The 16,668-nt window shown below is 39.7% G+C and overlaps 1 protein-coding gene across 1 annotated transcript in view; it reads left to right on the top strand.

Annotated features, from left to right (window-relative positions):
* The window catches only part of LOC120941320 (CUB and sushi domain-containing protein 3-like), a 62,569-nt gene extending 46,102 nt beyond the window's left edge, over positions 1-16,467 (top strand). Inside the window, exon 3 of the mRNA XM_040354646.1 lies at positions 16,249-16,467. Coding sequence (XP_040210580.1) covers positions 16,249-16,460 — 212 coding nt within the window. The 3' untranslated portion in view covers positions 16,461-16,467. The remainder of the gene's footprint in view (positions 1-16,248) is intronic.
* Positions 16,468-16,668: the final 201 nt, after the last annotated feature.

Below are 16,668 nucleotides of genomic sequence, written 5' to 3'. Positions count from 1 at the left end.
TGTTTCAGGTGATGGGAAGGCAGATCAGTGCAATTCAATGCTCAAATAAAAATAAAGGCTAGCATAGTGCTTACGGAACTATTTATTAATAACATAAATATAAAATAGCACTTACATTGTAAAATAAGGTAAACCAGGCCATGCCCTACATGTTTTGTTGTGCTGACATCATTGCGTCCTTCAGTTGACCCCGATTAGCAGCCTTGCCTGAGAATTGTCGGTTACAGCTCGGTCAGTGTGCTGGGAACACTCAGAGAGCTCTCTCTCAGCACACAATCTCAGGCCACCAATGATGCATACTGTATGTATAGTGGCTGGGGGTTAAAATTCACTTATTTTCCTGTTACATTAATGTGTTATGCGATCAGCAAGAGGTTATAATACTTTCACTTCACAAAAACTCATAGTATGTCATCATTAAAAAATAAGTATAGTTTCACTTTGTATGCCAATACTTTGGGAGATTATCTGGAGAAAAATATGTTTACTTCTTTTCAACCAATAATTGACCAAGGATTTATCACTAGACTCATTACTATTAAAGTGGACAAGACCTGTGGCAAGGCAATATACATTTAATTGCTTCCATACTGGTATCAAGTAGTACATGAACTTAGAACAAGCCCTCACTGACCTCTGTAGCTGCAGAATCTGTGGAACAATTTATCCTCAAATTTTACAGCAGAAACACCAAGTTGTTTCCACAGCAGCTCAACTTCCTTACGCCCCCTTCCAGCAGTTACTCAGCAGATCAACTTACCCTGCTGCCCTTCTAGCAAGAACTCAGGAGCTTAGTCAATGCTGCTTTCCCATTCCAACGATGAATAAGCTGCCATCCAGCACTCTAATCTGGGTACTCTGAGAGGGAGGGAGGTCAGCAGCTGGTTAAGAATATATAAATACTTTCATTTATATATATATATATATATATATATATATATATATATATATATATATATATATATATTAGACATCTTGAGGTTATTGACCGCTATAGAAAATGTGGTTGTAAGAAATCCAAGTTGACATGTGTGAGCTAATTAGCACTCATGTAGAATGCCCAGATCTGATCTATAAATATCTAACCAGCTATAAGAGTGATTTGTTGTTGTCCTTTTGTAATAGTAGAATCTGTCAAGCGGGCATTACACATTTGTCTTTGCATTAGTAATGGTGCACCTGCAGGGTATCATGTTGGTAAATTGAGTTATTAACACTCTACGCTGCAAAGCAAGACATAAGTGTTCATTATTTGCAGATCATTACTTCACCTGGATGAGTGGCCAGCTTTACCTTTGTTCGTGTATTTGATAACATTGTGTTTTTCCACTCACAGATAAAATGGATTGTGCTCATTTAAGAGACTTCATTACTAATTTATCGAGACCTTTGGTCAAATTCTGAAATTTCGGTTTCTGCAGTAAAAAAAGAGAGTGCCTCAAATTTGCATACAAAGGACATCTTGACTTCTTACATTTCAGTAATGTGTTTAGATGATCATAACAATTTCAAGACTGAGACAAGGCAATGTAAAATATCCAGCAATATGATTCATGTTTTCTATACATTTCCAAAAACATTCAACAAAACGTATTTAGTTGTTTTCTTCCTTTTGTACTCCATAGTTTTGTAAAGATTTAAAGTTAAACAGTAGTGATATTAGGTTAATTGTATTTTTTCTAAGCATATAAGCTTTTAAACTGATGGTTTATACCAGGGGTCTCCAAACTTTTTACTTTAAGGGCCACATCATAAATTTCACAGATATTCGCAGGGCGAGTTATTTCAAAATTAATCTTCAGCCAAGAAATAGAATAGAATTTGAAAGGCTGCTCTCAGAGCCCGGAGTCTCGTGCACCAGGGCTAAACACTTATGCCCTGTACACACGATCGGTTCGTCTGATGAAAACAGTCCTGTTTTCATCGGACGAACCGATCGTGTACGGGCCCCATCGTTTTTTTTTCCATCGGTGAAAAAAAATAGAACCTGTTTTAAAATTTTCTGATGGTTAAAAAACGATAGAAAAAAAAAAAGATTGTCTGTGGGGAAATCCATCGGTCAAAAATCCATGCATGCTCAGAATCAAGTCGACGCATGCTCGGAAGCATTGAACTTCATTTTTCTCTGTATGTCGTTGTGTTTTACGTCACCGCGTTGGACACAATCAGATTTTTAACTGATAGTGTGTAGGCAAGACTGATGAAAGTCAGCTTCATCAGATATCTGATGAAAAAATCCATCGGCCTGTTTTCATCGGATGAACCGATCATGTGTACATGGCATTAGAATTTCCTCATACAGTACATATGTGTCTCCAACAGAGACTCCCCGCCAATTTCTGTCCCCAGCAGAGTCTCTCCATACATCTTGTGTCCCCATCAGAGTCTCCTTACACAATTGTGTCATTATCATATTCTGCCTGCACATTTGTGTCTCCATTTAAAGCCACCCCCACACATTTGTGTCCACATCAGAGACCTTGCCACACACTATCCTCAAAGCCACCTCCCCACACACATTAAATCCCCTCCTGCCCATTTGTGTCCCCATTAGAGCCCCCACACTTGTGTCCCAATCAGAGCCCCCTGCACATTTATGTCCCCCATCAGAGCCCCCCATCCTTGTGTCCCCTATCAGAGTCCACCTCCCACATTTGTATCCCCACCAGAGACTCCCTAAACAACTGTGTCCCCATCATAATCCCCTCTGAATGTGTCTGCATCAGAGGCCCCCAAAATACTTGTGTCCCCTATCAGAGTCCTCCTCCCACATTTGTGTCCCCACCAGCGACTCCCTGAAAAACTGTGTCTCTATCTTATACCCCCCTGAATATGTGTCTCTATCTTAATCCCCCCTGAATATGTGTCTCTATCTTAATCCCCCCTGAATATGTGTCCTCATCTTAATCCCCCCTGAATATGTGTCCCCATCTTAATCCCCCCTGAATGTGCCCCCATCAGAGTCCCCCCCAAACACTTGTGCCCCAGAGACCCCCCCATCAGAGTCCCCCCAAACAATAGTGTCCTCATCATAATCCCCCTGAATATGTGCCCCAATCAGAGCCCCTCCCACATTTGTGTTCCCACCTGAGACTCCCTTAACAACTGGGTCTCCATCATAATCCCCCCTGAATATGTGTCCCCGTCAGAGCCCCCCCAAACACTTGTGTCCCCATTAGAGCCCCTCACACATTTGTATCCCCACCAGAGACTCCCTGAACAACTGTGTCCCCATCATAATCCCCTCTGAATGTGTCTGCATCAGAGGCCGCCCCCAAAATACTTGTGTCCCCTATCAGAGTCCTCCTCCCACATTTGTGTTCCCACCAGAGACTACCTGAAAAACTGTGTCTCTATCTTAATCCCCCTGAATATGTGTCCCCATCTTAATCCCCCCTGAATGTGTCCCCATCTTAATCCCGCCTGAATGTACCCCCATCAGAGTCACGCCCTAAACACTTGTGCCCCCCTCAGAGTCCCCCCCAAAGACGTGTACCCCAATCAGTGTCCCCCCAAATGCTTGTGTTCCCATCAGAGTCCCCCCAAACAATTGTGTCCTCATCATAATCCCCCTGAATATGTGCCTCCATCAGAGCCCCCCAATCCTTGTGTCACTTACCAGAGTTCTCCTCCCACAATTGTGTCCCCACCTGAGACTCCATGAAAAACTGTGTCCCCATCATAATCCCCCCTGAATATGTGTCCCCATCAGAGCCCCCCAAAACACTTGTGTCCCCATTAGAGCCCCCCACACACGTGTCCTCTATCAGAATCCCCCCACACTTGTGCCCCCATCAGAGCCCCCCTTCACATTTGTGTCCAACATTACAGCTCGCTCCCTCCACACTTTTGTCCCCCATCACAGTCCCCCCTTCTCTTGCATCCCTACCAGAGCACATTTATTTCTCCATCAGTCTCCCTGCACCATCCTATACTTCCCCTGTAGATCTGTGTACGTTACCGCTGATACTCCTCTGAAGGGCTGGCTGTAGTGAAGATTTACTGCACTTCCCGGCTCCCGCTCAGCTGTTACACGTGTACGCTGTATGTGACATGACAGCATTAAGGGCACTGAATTTAACTGCGGGCGGGAGGCAGGAGGAGCAGCTGGTCTGCAGTGAATGAATCTGAACTTTGTCGGGTCTCTCGAGTTGCACTGCACAGCCCCCACTGCCTGTCAGTATGTAGAGCAAGCCCTGCAACCCGAGCAGAGACCGTCCCTGCAGTAAGTCTGATGACTCTAGCTGCGGGCCGGAAGAAAGGTTCTAGCGGGCCGGATGTGGCCCGCGGGCAATACTTTGGAGACCCCTGGTTTATACCACGAGGTCTATTTATATAGTATTTTATAACAAATTGTCCTGAAATTCACCAAAAAAACATATGTCCACAGGACCTCTCCATGGTTCTGAAACTAGGAGCATTAAAGAAAATATAATGATTCTACAGATTTGACAGCAAACAAATGTTATTCATAAACAGATTGTGGAAATTACAGTTGAATGTGTGGGCACGGCAATACTCACCCATTAATATATTAGAGGAAAGATATTCTCCCATGGAAGGACAGAGCTGGATATATCATTTCTGCTGGGTAATTGCTGGATAAATGTCCACTAATTTTGCTTTATAGAGTGAATGTTACCCAATTTTGGGCATGTATCAGATGAATTTCTGGCAAATAACCATCAAATTGTATTGTAAATGTACTCCAAATATACATTCTTTTTATTACAAATAAACATTGTATACCTGACAAAGGATTCTCAAAGCACTATGGGAGATAACAGAAGATGCTTTACTGGAACCTCTCTTTGTTTGACTATATCTTCATTTGGAGCCATCTGATGAAGAATGAGTTATTTATTTACAGCTAAAATTGCAGCTTGAGTTTTGGAACACTGTAAGCAGCAGTTCATCAGAACACCAGAGAAGTTAATAAGATACCGAAATATTTTTAGTTTTTATATTTTTTTTATAAACAGCAGCAAGCGACTTAGTTACCTTGCAGCACTAGAGTCCCTGGTTAAAATCCTAGTCAGGACACTCTCATGGAGTTTTCATGTTGTCCCTGTGCTTGCATGGGTTTCCTCTGAGTACTTTTTTCTTTCCCACACCACAAAGACATGTTGGTAGATTAACTGCCTCCTGTCCAAAATTGGCCTTAGTATGTGTTTGCACACATTTGTGCATGTATGATGCAGATCATGGATTTTAAACTCATTGAGGGCAGGAACTGATGTTAAGGTATATTATGTAAAGCACTGAATAAATTGGGCTATATAAATACCTGTAGTAAAAAAAGGCATACAAGTTTTTTCTTTGGTGCTCTGTTACAAAAATAAATAATAATTTTGGGTTTACAAATGCATATGTTTTAATTATTTTATCAATAATGTAGTAACATGATAGTTACAGAAAACCTATAACACTACAAGTGAACACTGAAGCCTGTAGGTGGAAATGTCTGTCTGCAAGCTAATGGCTTTCATTTTTTTTCAACAAAGCCTCCAGTTTGCATGTGATCACTTCAGATGATGCAGAACCACTGTTATCAGGGCCAGTGCTACCGCTAGGCAAACTAGGCAGCAACCTAGGGTGCACTGTTGCCTAGGAGCGCCTGGACACTGGTTTCCCTCCACGTCTGCATGCTCTGCAGGCCGCAGCATGTAACTAACTCAGTCCCAGGCAGCTGCTCTGTCAGTGGTGTGATTAGAGGGGCATCGCAGAACTGAAACCAGCGCTAGAGGAAGCCAATGCTTCCTGTATAGCGCTGCCTCCTGTCATATGGGTAGGTTAAAGGGTGTGAAGTCAGGGGTGGAGCCAATGGGGGTGGCAAAATTAGGTTTTGCCTAGGGTGTCAAAAATCCTTGCACCAGCCCTGACTGTGATTGATTTTCAATAGTCAGTGTGGACCCTAGTGACAGTATCACTAGTGTGGGAAATTGTGTTAGGGAATGTTTATATGCAGATGATGGATGAGAAGAGTTTTTAAAATATTATATCACTTCCCCTATTTGCAAAAAATTGTAAGTCTGGCAAAATCCTCCAAATATATGTCACCAAACACGTCCTTCTTTACTGCCTCAAAAAATCCTACATACCATACATATCTGTCATGTCTCTGGTTTCACTTATACATTTTAGCTTCCAAGAACTTTTTTTACAAGATTTTTTCTGAGTTTATATATCTGCACACCAAAGGAAATGGATAATAAAGATAATGTTTAAGTGTCCGTTTTGCATTAGGGACCTACGTAAATGTGTAAATGTCAAGTAGCCAAATATGCTGTTAGGTTTATCACACCACCATGAACCTCTTGTTTTGGATAGTTTAACTATTGCAAATGCTGTGCTGATATCTAAAGCAAGAAGAAGAAGAAAAAATAGTTCTGCTTGCAGTTAGGAAACTGCTTAGACAAAATGGCATAGGGCAGAACAACTACAGGCTATCACAAAGTGAATATGGAACAGAAGGACATTATTATGCCCAAGGATGTGACTGACAAGACTGGAAGCAAGCATGAACTAATGCATGAACTAATGATTCAGTGAGTTGATGTTGTGGTATGCATGCTTACAAAATATATAATTTTTATTACAAAGATATGAGAATTATTTCTATTATTCTGTTTTCTATTCCCTAGATCACTTTTTAGTAAAATAGTCCTCTAGAACCACCCCCATTTTTTTTAGGACTGGAAGGAAAAGATCTTGCTGGTTACATTTAGTACTGCATACATAATTCCACCACATATGCATGCCATATGAGGAATATCAGAGACAAACATAAAATATATTAAACAATTGTTGGACAAAGATCTTCTTATGTTTTGTTTGCAAATTATGTCCAGACAGAAGCTCCTCTGGTTAAAAACATGTCTTCTTCAGTCTAAAAACAGAGAAAAAAAATAGATATAAGGTAGCTGTTTTACCTTTCTAAGGAATTGTATTTTTGTTAAGATGTTTTTAGTGTTTTTCAAAGGATATATAAGACATACCAAAGCACATGTAAGGGAGTAAAGCAGTACAATGTCTTATAAAAAAGATTTATAGAATTGGTACGTAAGACCGCTCAAGCATTTCTGCTACCAAGGATGCCAGTGCAATAACGACTCGTGAGCTGGTAGCCTAGTGGGCCTCGGGGTATGGATCTGTCCCCTCCCCTCCCAGCACCCCTAAAGGGATCTAACTGTTCCAGGGAGGAATGGGCCGACCCCCACCCACCTGTCCGCTTCCCATCGTAATTTCCTCATGCAAAATCGGTATCTGTAAAATATTCATACGTCTAAATTTGACCTTAACATGTTGTACTGCATATGTTGTTGCATGGCATGCACAGGATTAAGCCCTTCAATCAACTATATCAAGAAATGTGTCCACTTGTAATACACCATTACATAAGGGCGAAGCCCAAACATAGCAAATGGGTATGGGAAAGGTAACAGGAAAGGGGTAGGAAGAAAAAAGTATGAAGAAGAGAAAGAGACAACAACGTCAGTCAGTCAGGGTCTAAACACAATCATTACAGCTAAAACGCATTGGGGGAGTTGCCAACTCCCATGTAGTTGGCCCAAGGTTCCCAGATCCCCCTGAACCGGGTGGCAGTGTCTAAGATGGAGCTCACCATTTTTTCTTGGGACATAATCAACAATATTTTGCATTTAGCCACTGTGATAGAGACCTTGGGACGTTTCCAGGCCTATGGTGAGTTTAGCTCCCAAGAATATAAAGAATATTCATTTTTGGGAGAATTTCGGAACCTTGGGAATCAACTGGTTGAGAAGAGCTGTTGAAGGAGACTTGGTGACCACAAGTCCTGTGACTTTGGATGCTATTTTAAAGATTTTGTTCCAAAAGCTTCTGATTTTTGGGCATTCCCACTAAATGTGTTAGTTTATGTGTCAGCATAGTTCCCCTCATGTGGCACCCTCGGAAGCACAAAGAGGAAACCGAAGGAGATATGGTGGAGAGCCTGAGGGGTATCAGGTACCATCTGGCAATGACCTTTATGCTATAGAGATGTTGAGGATACCCTTGAATGATCTGGAAAAACCTTTGTGCCAAATGTCCAAGTCCCAGGTTTCCTGCATATCAGCCTCCCACGCCAGCATATAAGGAGTTTTCTTGCTATTTAAGGCAAGTGACAAATAAATTATGGAAATCCCTCCTCTTTACTCCATTAATAGTTCACACCATTGTTCATAGGGGGTAAATTGGGAATGCTCAGGTTTCGTAGACCAGATAGAATGCAGGAAATGTGACAGTTGTTGAAATCTGAATCTCTCCGAATTAGGTAGATCCAGAATTTTAATACAATAGGAGAGGGAAATGGGTCCTGCGGAAGTATAAAATTGCCTGATCTGATACATTTCCTTATCCAGCCACCACCGGAATGCTCTGATGTGCATGCCCAGGAATTGTATTTTTGACCATCTAGTTATGAGATATACACAACCCTGCCACACAGCACAGTGCTGACTGGACGGACAAGAGACCTGATTTTTCTCCAGTTAACCTTTAGACTGGGTTCACACTGTTGCGAATTGGATGTGGGTTTCCCCGAATCAGTTCACATAGCAGGATATCTATGTTCACACATCTTCAGGTCTAAAATTCAGCCAAATATTTGGGCTGAAATGGGACCTGAAACGGTGAATGGGGACACACTAGACTCTTGCTGTGAGCTGGAGCATGCTGCAGTGTGAATCCAGCCTTAAACTCTGCTAGTCAGTTGCTCTCCCTTGCATAGCATGGGTTACCTGCTTGTTTAAATTATAGAGTAAGGAAGAAAAAGACATACATGTCTTATTCATCATTCCTGAAAATTCCTGCCATGCCATACAACTGATCCTTTGAAGTCTCTCCTTTTTGCCACTCATTCATTCACAGCCTCTCTCTTATATCATCAAGTACAATACAGAGCCATAGGTTAACTACATTGATGGCCCACCCATTGAGGAGAGGGTAGAGGTGCACCACCTGCTTGAAAAGGGAGGAATAAGGTAAGGATTTCTTCTTGTCCCCTTACTCGTAGAATAAGCAAGCGGGTAACTTTTCTGTACAAGGGTCCGCGATTGAATTGTAGCGTAGTGGAGTGGAGATTAGTTTCAAGTGGTTTCTAAAGGCATTTTATGCATTAAGGTAAAAAAACTTCTGTGTGCTGTTCCCCCCACAACCCCCCTAATGCTCACCTGAGCCCCTTCTCAATCCAGCCATGCGCATTGGTGCATGTGTCTTGGTACTCTCTCTCCTCATTGGCTGATACACAGTAGTGGGAGACAATCACAGCCATTGAGCCAATAAGCAGAGAGCGGGGGTGGGGCCAAGACGCAGCTTTATGTTTCTTATGGATGCATAGATCAGGGTTAGGGAGCGAGCAAGCAGCTTGCTATTGGGGGAACTAGTAGAGGAGCCAGGAGGGGGATCCAAGCAGAAGAGAATCAAGGTGGCTTTGTGCAAAACCACTGCACTGAGTAGGTAAGTATGACATGTTTGTTACAAAAAAAGGAACCTGTAGAATCACTTTAAGTAATACTTACATGTATTGTCCCTGCACACAGCCCTTTGCATAACAGTGAAAAGAGAAGCAGTAGACTGATAAATGTATTCCTTTAACCACTTAGGTACCATCCCACATACATTTACTGTGGCAAGGCGGCCCTTAAGCGCAAATACATGTACCTGTACGTGATTCTCATGCACAGCTCAGGGCCATACGTACAGCCACCCACGGTCACTTACTGGTAAGAAAGAAGGACAGTCTGCCTATGTAAACAAGGAAGATCGTCCTTCTCTCAGACAGGAAGAGAGACGTCTGTGATTCCTGCTAATCAGGAAAACAGATGTCTCTCTTCCTTGAGTACATCTCTCCCCCACACAGTAATAAAACACTGCCAGAGAACACAATTAACCCTTTGATTGCCCCTGATGTTAACCCCTTCATTTATACAATGCCAGTGTATTTTCTTTTAGCACTGATCACTGTATTGGTGTCACTGGTCCCAAAAAAGTGTCAGATTTGTACACCACAATGCTGCAGTCCCCCTAAAAATCACTGATCACCGCCATTACTAGTAAAAACATAAAAAAAGTTACTAAAAATATCCCATAGTTTTTAGACGCTATAACTGTTGCGCAAACCAATCAATATATGCTTTTTGTTTTTGTTTTTTTACCAAAAATATGGAGTAGAATACAAATTGGCCTAAATTTATGAAGAAATTTGATTTTTTTATTGTAAATGTTTTATAGCAGAAAGTAAAAAATATAGTTTTTTTCAATAGAATTTTTTTTTTATAGCGAATAAAATTAAAACTGCAGAGGTGATAAAATATCACCAAAAGCAAGCTCTATTTGTGGGGAAAAAAAGAACATCAATTTTTTTTGGGTACAGTGTCGCACGACTGCGCAATTGTCAGTTAAAGCAATGCAGTGCAGTATAGGAAAAAATGGTCTGCTCTGGAAGTGGGCGAAACCTTCTGGAGCTGAAGTAGTTAACTCTATTGTCTTCTTTTATTAACATGGTTCTTGTTAGCCCATGAGCACATAAACATAAGTCAAAGTTCAAGTTCTTAAGTTGTTTGCATAAAAAAAAATGTTGTATTGAATGTTATAATTGTCCTATATAAGACTTAAATAAAATGTCTATCTATCTATCTATCTATCTATCTATCTATCTATCTATCTATCTATCTATCTATCTATCTATCTATCTATCTATCTATCTATCTATCTATCTATCTATCTATCTATCTCTCTATCTATCTATCTATCTATCTATCTATCTATCTATCTATCTATCTATCTATCTATCTATCTATCTATCTATCTATCTATCTATATATCTATCTATTCTACTGTAAGACTCCCCTGCCAAATTCATGACTTAAAAAAGATCTCTCAGTCCTAAAAAAAAAAAATTGTTTTGCATTATAGAAACAAGAACACCAAAGTCTCTCAAAAAAGTCTTTATTGCTGCTGGATAACTTCCAATGTGATACAATAATTGTCCGCAATGCTGCAAATGTTGGATTGTGTTTGCACTTCATGAACTGTATTTGGCACTTTACAAATAACAAAATCAAATCAAATCAAATTGTAAATCTTAACTAAAACCTACCAATATTCCAAAAATATAGAAATATTATTGAAAGAATAAGAAATAAAACAGGATGTCATGCTACCCAAGCAGTAAATAGGACAATCGTGCCTCAAACAAATGGCAACATAACTTATAAAAAAAAATACCTCATCAAATTCTTCATTTGTGTTAAACTGTTGCCCTCTTTCTTTAACAAGTGACAAGGCTGAATAAATATAATGAGGAGAAATTGTACCAAAATGAAGACGTTTCTCCTGTCGACATCAAGGGGTCTGTTTATCAAAGTCTGCAGCTAAAGCTAGTACCACACATATCAAAAGAAAAAATCCAATTGAATTTCAATTTCAATTGGAATGGCCCTTCTTGATAAAATAGATGACGTGTTGTTTCCCAGCTGGGTAACACTGATAAATGCCACCAATCTCAAAAGTAATAACAATTTGTAACTATGTAATAGGACATATTGGCGGACTGAGGAGACCATTATAATGTTTCAGCTTTAATTATTTCACCAGACTAAAGTCTTAAAACATATTGTTTTACAGCCAAGGTCATCAAAGTGTAAACACTAACTACAACTTTATTTAATGTGAGCATAAATTGTAAACTTGCACAGCGCTGACCAGCTATGTCATTAGTCTCTGTCTTAATCTGTATATTCCAATTTGTATTCGCCTTAGAACACTGAAGATTATATCTAGATAATTTATAAATGACTCAGGATTTTAAAAGATTTATAAGTATAAAATATAATTGAGCTTTTTGAGAATTATGGATGTTTGGTAGTGTGCTTAAATGTGCTCTGATTCCCCAAAAAATACAGTAACAAGATTGCTTTGTCTCTTCGCTGGCTGTTCAGCTTTGTAAAGTAATTGAACTGCGTGGGGGAAAAGGTACCTGTGTTTGTGTTATATATATAAAGCCTTGTTCTATTTACACCATGCTGTTGCTGATTGCTTTAGTTTCAGTGTGGCATTCTGTGAATCCTAAAATATTAAGGCACCCCTGTTCCTAGTCATTTGAGCTAGGTTGTCATTGGCTCTCTTCCACAGGAATACTGGAAAGTAGCAGCAAAATATATATCGTATGTTTCTGAATGAGATTTGTGAGACACAAACAGGATATGGTTTTCCTTTTTTTCTGTGCATTCAAATTTATGGTAACTGCCAAATAGTAAAATATATAAGATAGATCTAATGAGTTATTGCTTTACCATACAAAAGACATCAAGTTTTTTTTTTATATTGAAGACTGGCTGTTTCTACCCCTTAGGTTGTTAATAAACCTGCAATGAATCATATGAGCAGCATGGGCACAGTCCTTTTTGTACATTTATCTTTTGCTTTGGTACCAAGCACGATCCGGGTACTGCAATCTGCAACTGCTATGGTATAAGCAGTGACTTAGGTGAAGTCCATCTCCTGGTGCCCATAATATTGTCTTCCAGCAGAGTAGAAGGAGTAGTCTTCAGGGCACCCTACATTAGGATGGAAGGCATGTCCTGCAGAGCTATGGAAGGAGGCATTGAGAGGACTGATCATACAGTACACAACTAGTTGGTGAATTATACATAACTAGCGTTTGTGGCTGCATAAAGAAATGCCCAACAAAAAGTTTGAAGCACTTGGTTAGATGTTTTTAATTTTTTAGCCTGGACAACAGCTTAAACCCCTTGCCACCCAGCCCCAGCAGATCTTTTAATTAAGCTATAATGATTTAGGGGGTGGGAAGGTCTGCCTGATCACATGACTACTGAGATTGGCATTCCAATTTATTGTAAATGCTACTGTAAATAGTAGAATATATAAGATGGACCCAATAAGTAATGGCTTTACCGTACAAAACACATCAATTTTTTTTATATTGTAGACTGGCTGTTTCTGCCCCTTAGGCTGTTAATAAACCTGAAATGAATCATATGAGCAGCATGTGCACAGTCTTTCTTGCACATGTATCTTGTGCTTTGGTACCAAGCAAGATCCAGGTACTGCAATCTGCAACTGCTATGGTATAAGCAGTGGATTAGGTGAAGTCCATCTCCTGGTGCCCTGAATCTTGGCTTCCAGCATAGCAGAAGTAGGAGTTTCCAGGGCACCCTACATTAAGATGGACAACATGTCCTGCAGAGCTGGGGAAGGAAGCATTGAGTAGGTTAGCAACATTTCCTGGTGAATTATACCTAACTAGAGCTTGTGGCTACATAAAGAAATGCCCAACAAAAAGGTTGAAGCACTTGCTTACATTGTTTTTAAGCCTGAACAACAGCCTTAACCCCTTTCCACCCAGCCCCAGCAATCCCTTTAATTAAGCTATAATGGTTTGGGGTGGGAAGGTCTGCCTGATCACATGACTAGTGAGATTGGCTGCCACAGTGGTCACATGATCAGTAGCCAGACTAAGAAAGCTCCCAACCATTGCCAGTGACCAGGAATTAATTTTTTGACACAGTGAGCGTGAGCGCACAGCAATCTTTTCAAACCAATGGATGCATAAGTGCAACATGTAGGCATTAAAGCACACCATCTTTGTTGCCACACATATGCATTATGTTGGCAACCAGTGGTTAAAGTAACTTAGTCACAAAACCAGATAATTGTTATCATGAAAAACAAAATCTAAGCAGAGATTATCTCCAGTGAAAGCCACATGTTAAAATATTAACTAAATACAGAGATAATAATAGCTGAAATTATTTACAGACCTTCATTTTTTTTTCAGAAAAGTTGAGCCTGAACCTCACTCCACTAATTTTACCATTCTCTCTATTTGTTATTTAGAGTGTCTTACACGTTTAAAGCACCAATCAGGAGACAGCCTGGTATAGAACCCAATTTATGGGAATAGAATAGAATTTCACGTGGTCTTAATTGAATGTGATTATATGAGTATATTGAGTATAAAATGTGTCATTTAGATTGTAAGCACCATAAGCAGGGCCCTGTATTGTAAATGTACTGTCTTCCTTTATATTCTAAAGTGCTGCACAAACTGTTGGGGCTACTGTATATAGATTCTGAATAATAATAATGTAAATAATAATATTCAGTTTAGCATTTGCTAAAGTTTGTAATAGGTTTACTTTATGTTCCTTTTTTCCTGTTGAATTCACTTAGAGCATATCAGGACTGGAGTCTTTAGTTGTATGACTATATTATATATGGAGACGATAATTGTGCATTAGAAGTATCAAACTCTTGCTTTGAAAAATCGTTGCCACACTTCCTACCGAAAACAAATTCTAGCAATTACATTATAACCGGATTGCTTGTGGAGTATCTACTTTGATGACACCCTTAACTTCAGATGTTGATTTAATTGCTGTATTGTATGACCACAGTTTCATTAACCCAGCAGGATTCACGTAGTGATAAAATGATAAACACTGAGTTGCTAGCCTAAATCTCAATTCTTGTTTCTCTGCATTTGAAATGTTCTGCAATTTCTATTTTGCCTTTGGACATTTTAAAATCAAGTATGCTTGTTTACAGTTATAATCATATATAATGTCTTGTTTGAGGTAGAAGTAATGACTCCTGTTAGAATCATAATATGTCTTGGTTTATGTTTTCTTTTAGTAGGTTTTATTGGGTCAAAGGGAAATTATAAACGTATACGTCTTTTTATTTTCCCCATTCAAGGGGTGTAAAAAAAATGACTTTGTTTAGAAAAATATACTAAACAGCAAAATATTTAAATTTCTTTAGGAACTTGAGTTCCATCAGATTCTTAATATTTCTACTTATGAAAAAATCCTTAAATCCTACAAATGAAATTAACCAATAGTGTACCTATTATTTTAAGCCACTAAAAGCAGTAGTAAACCACTGGGTGTTTTTTTTTTAACCTGAAAGGCAATGTCAATGTGCTAGTATGCATCTCATACTAGCACATTATGTGAAACTTACCTGAAAACTAACCTGAAAACAACTTGATTTTTGCGGACAAGTAATTAACTGACTAAGGTGAGCACAGCTGCATCATCTTTACTAAACTCTCTAAATAATCTCTAGCCGATTGTAAATTCTGAAGGAAATATGCAGACTTTTGGGTGTTGACCTTATTTACTATCATTTATTTTTCAAAGTGAACATTATCTTTGTCAAGTGTACAGTGAACAGCCAATATATCTCTCCTTTCACAGGTTTTCTTCTTAGACCAACTCTAGCTAAACACCATTGGTCAAATTTGGGATAAAGGTGTACTTTTAAAACGTTGTACTTTTCATTTATCTTTGCCATTGATCAAATAAAACTAAAATGATTCCTGAAACACATTAAAAAGAAATTATTGATTATTCAATATCATAGGTAATGGAAATGTTATTGTCAAATAAAATAGGCAAGTAGATAGAAAAAGTCTTCTGATTCATCAGCGTCACACAACCACTAGACCTAATAAGATTAATAAAGTACATTGTTGACAGAGATCTTTTGCCCCACACAGGTCAATTTTTTTTTCTGATAGCCATCACAGGTACAAAGGTATTGGGGTGGGACAAATTTTTTTTAAATTACATCTGCTGGGGTAGCCAGTGGACCTAAAGTTTTTTGGGACACATTTTTGGGACCATTCACATTTATACAGCGAACAGTGCTATAAATATGTACAGATTACTATATAAATGTGACTGGCAGGGAAGGGGTTAACACTAGGGGACAAGGAAGGGGTTAATGTGTGCCCTGTGGGAGGTGCCTGGGGGAGTTGACCGATGGTTATCCCTATATACAAGGGACACACCATTGGTCTCCTCTCCCTGACAGGACATGGATCTCTGTGTTTACACAGAGAGATTCATGTCCCTGTCTCTGTGACTGTGGATCTCGGTTGCCTGGTGGACATCGTGGCCGCCAGGCACGCACATCGGCACCTAAATGACGCGGCAGGCGATGCGCACACGCGCCGCCAGCGGCACTCGCGCGCCCCCAGTGGCTGGAGGCCGGAGGCCGTATATAGACAGCCTCCCGGCAATTCAGATCCACATTGCGGCCGTAGAAAGTCGTCGGACTGGCAGGAAGTGGTTAAGATCATCTTGACAATTGCAAATACTCAGAGAAAATTCAAGAGTTTAAGACAGAAAATGAGAATTAAAACAAACTGAATGTATTGTGTTCTCTGTTTAGTCAAATAGTTCTTTATTTATATTTCAGCTGAAGACGCTTGTGGGGGCACTGTACGAGGAACCAATGGAATCATCTCAAGCCCTGGATTTCCTAATGAATACCACAACAACGCTGACTGCACATGGACGATTTTCACAGAACCTGGAGACACCATATCGCTTGTTTTTACGGATTTCCAGATGGAGGAAAAATATGATTACTTAGAAGTTGAAGGATCTGAGCCACTGAAAATATGGTAAGATTATCACATCTCTGTTGTGGGCCAAAGGGTTAGTCCACTGAAAAGGGAGCTTTCGGTTCTGATAGATACTGAAGAGTTAAATGTTTTAGTCATGTTTTTAGTGTTAGTCATGTGACTAGGCTCCCCTCTCTGCTTTGCTTTTTCACATCTTTGTTTTATAATTATGTGGATTTTTTGGCTTGCGATAATACCATACTACTGGTTTT

Source organism: Rana temporaria, chromosome 5 (genome assembly GCF_905171775.1).
Source record: "Rana temporaria chromosome 5, aRanTem1.1, whole genome shotgun sequence".
Lineage (NCBI taxonomy): Eukaryota > Metazoa > Chordata > Amphibia > Anura > Ranidae > Rana > Rana temporaria.
The sequence above is the reverse complement of the archived record's forward strand: the minus strand, read 5'-3'. Positions and strand labels throughout refer to the sequence as shown.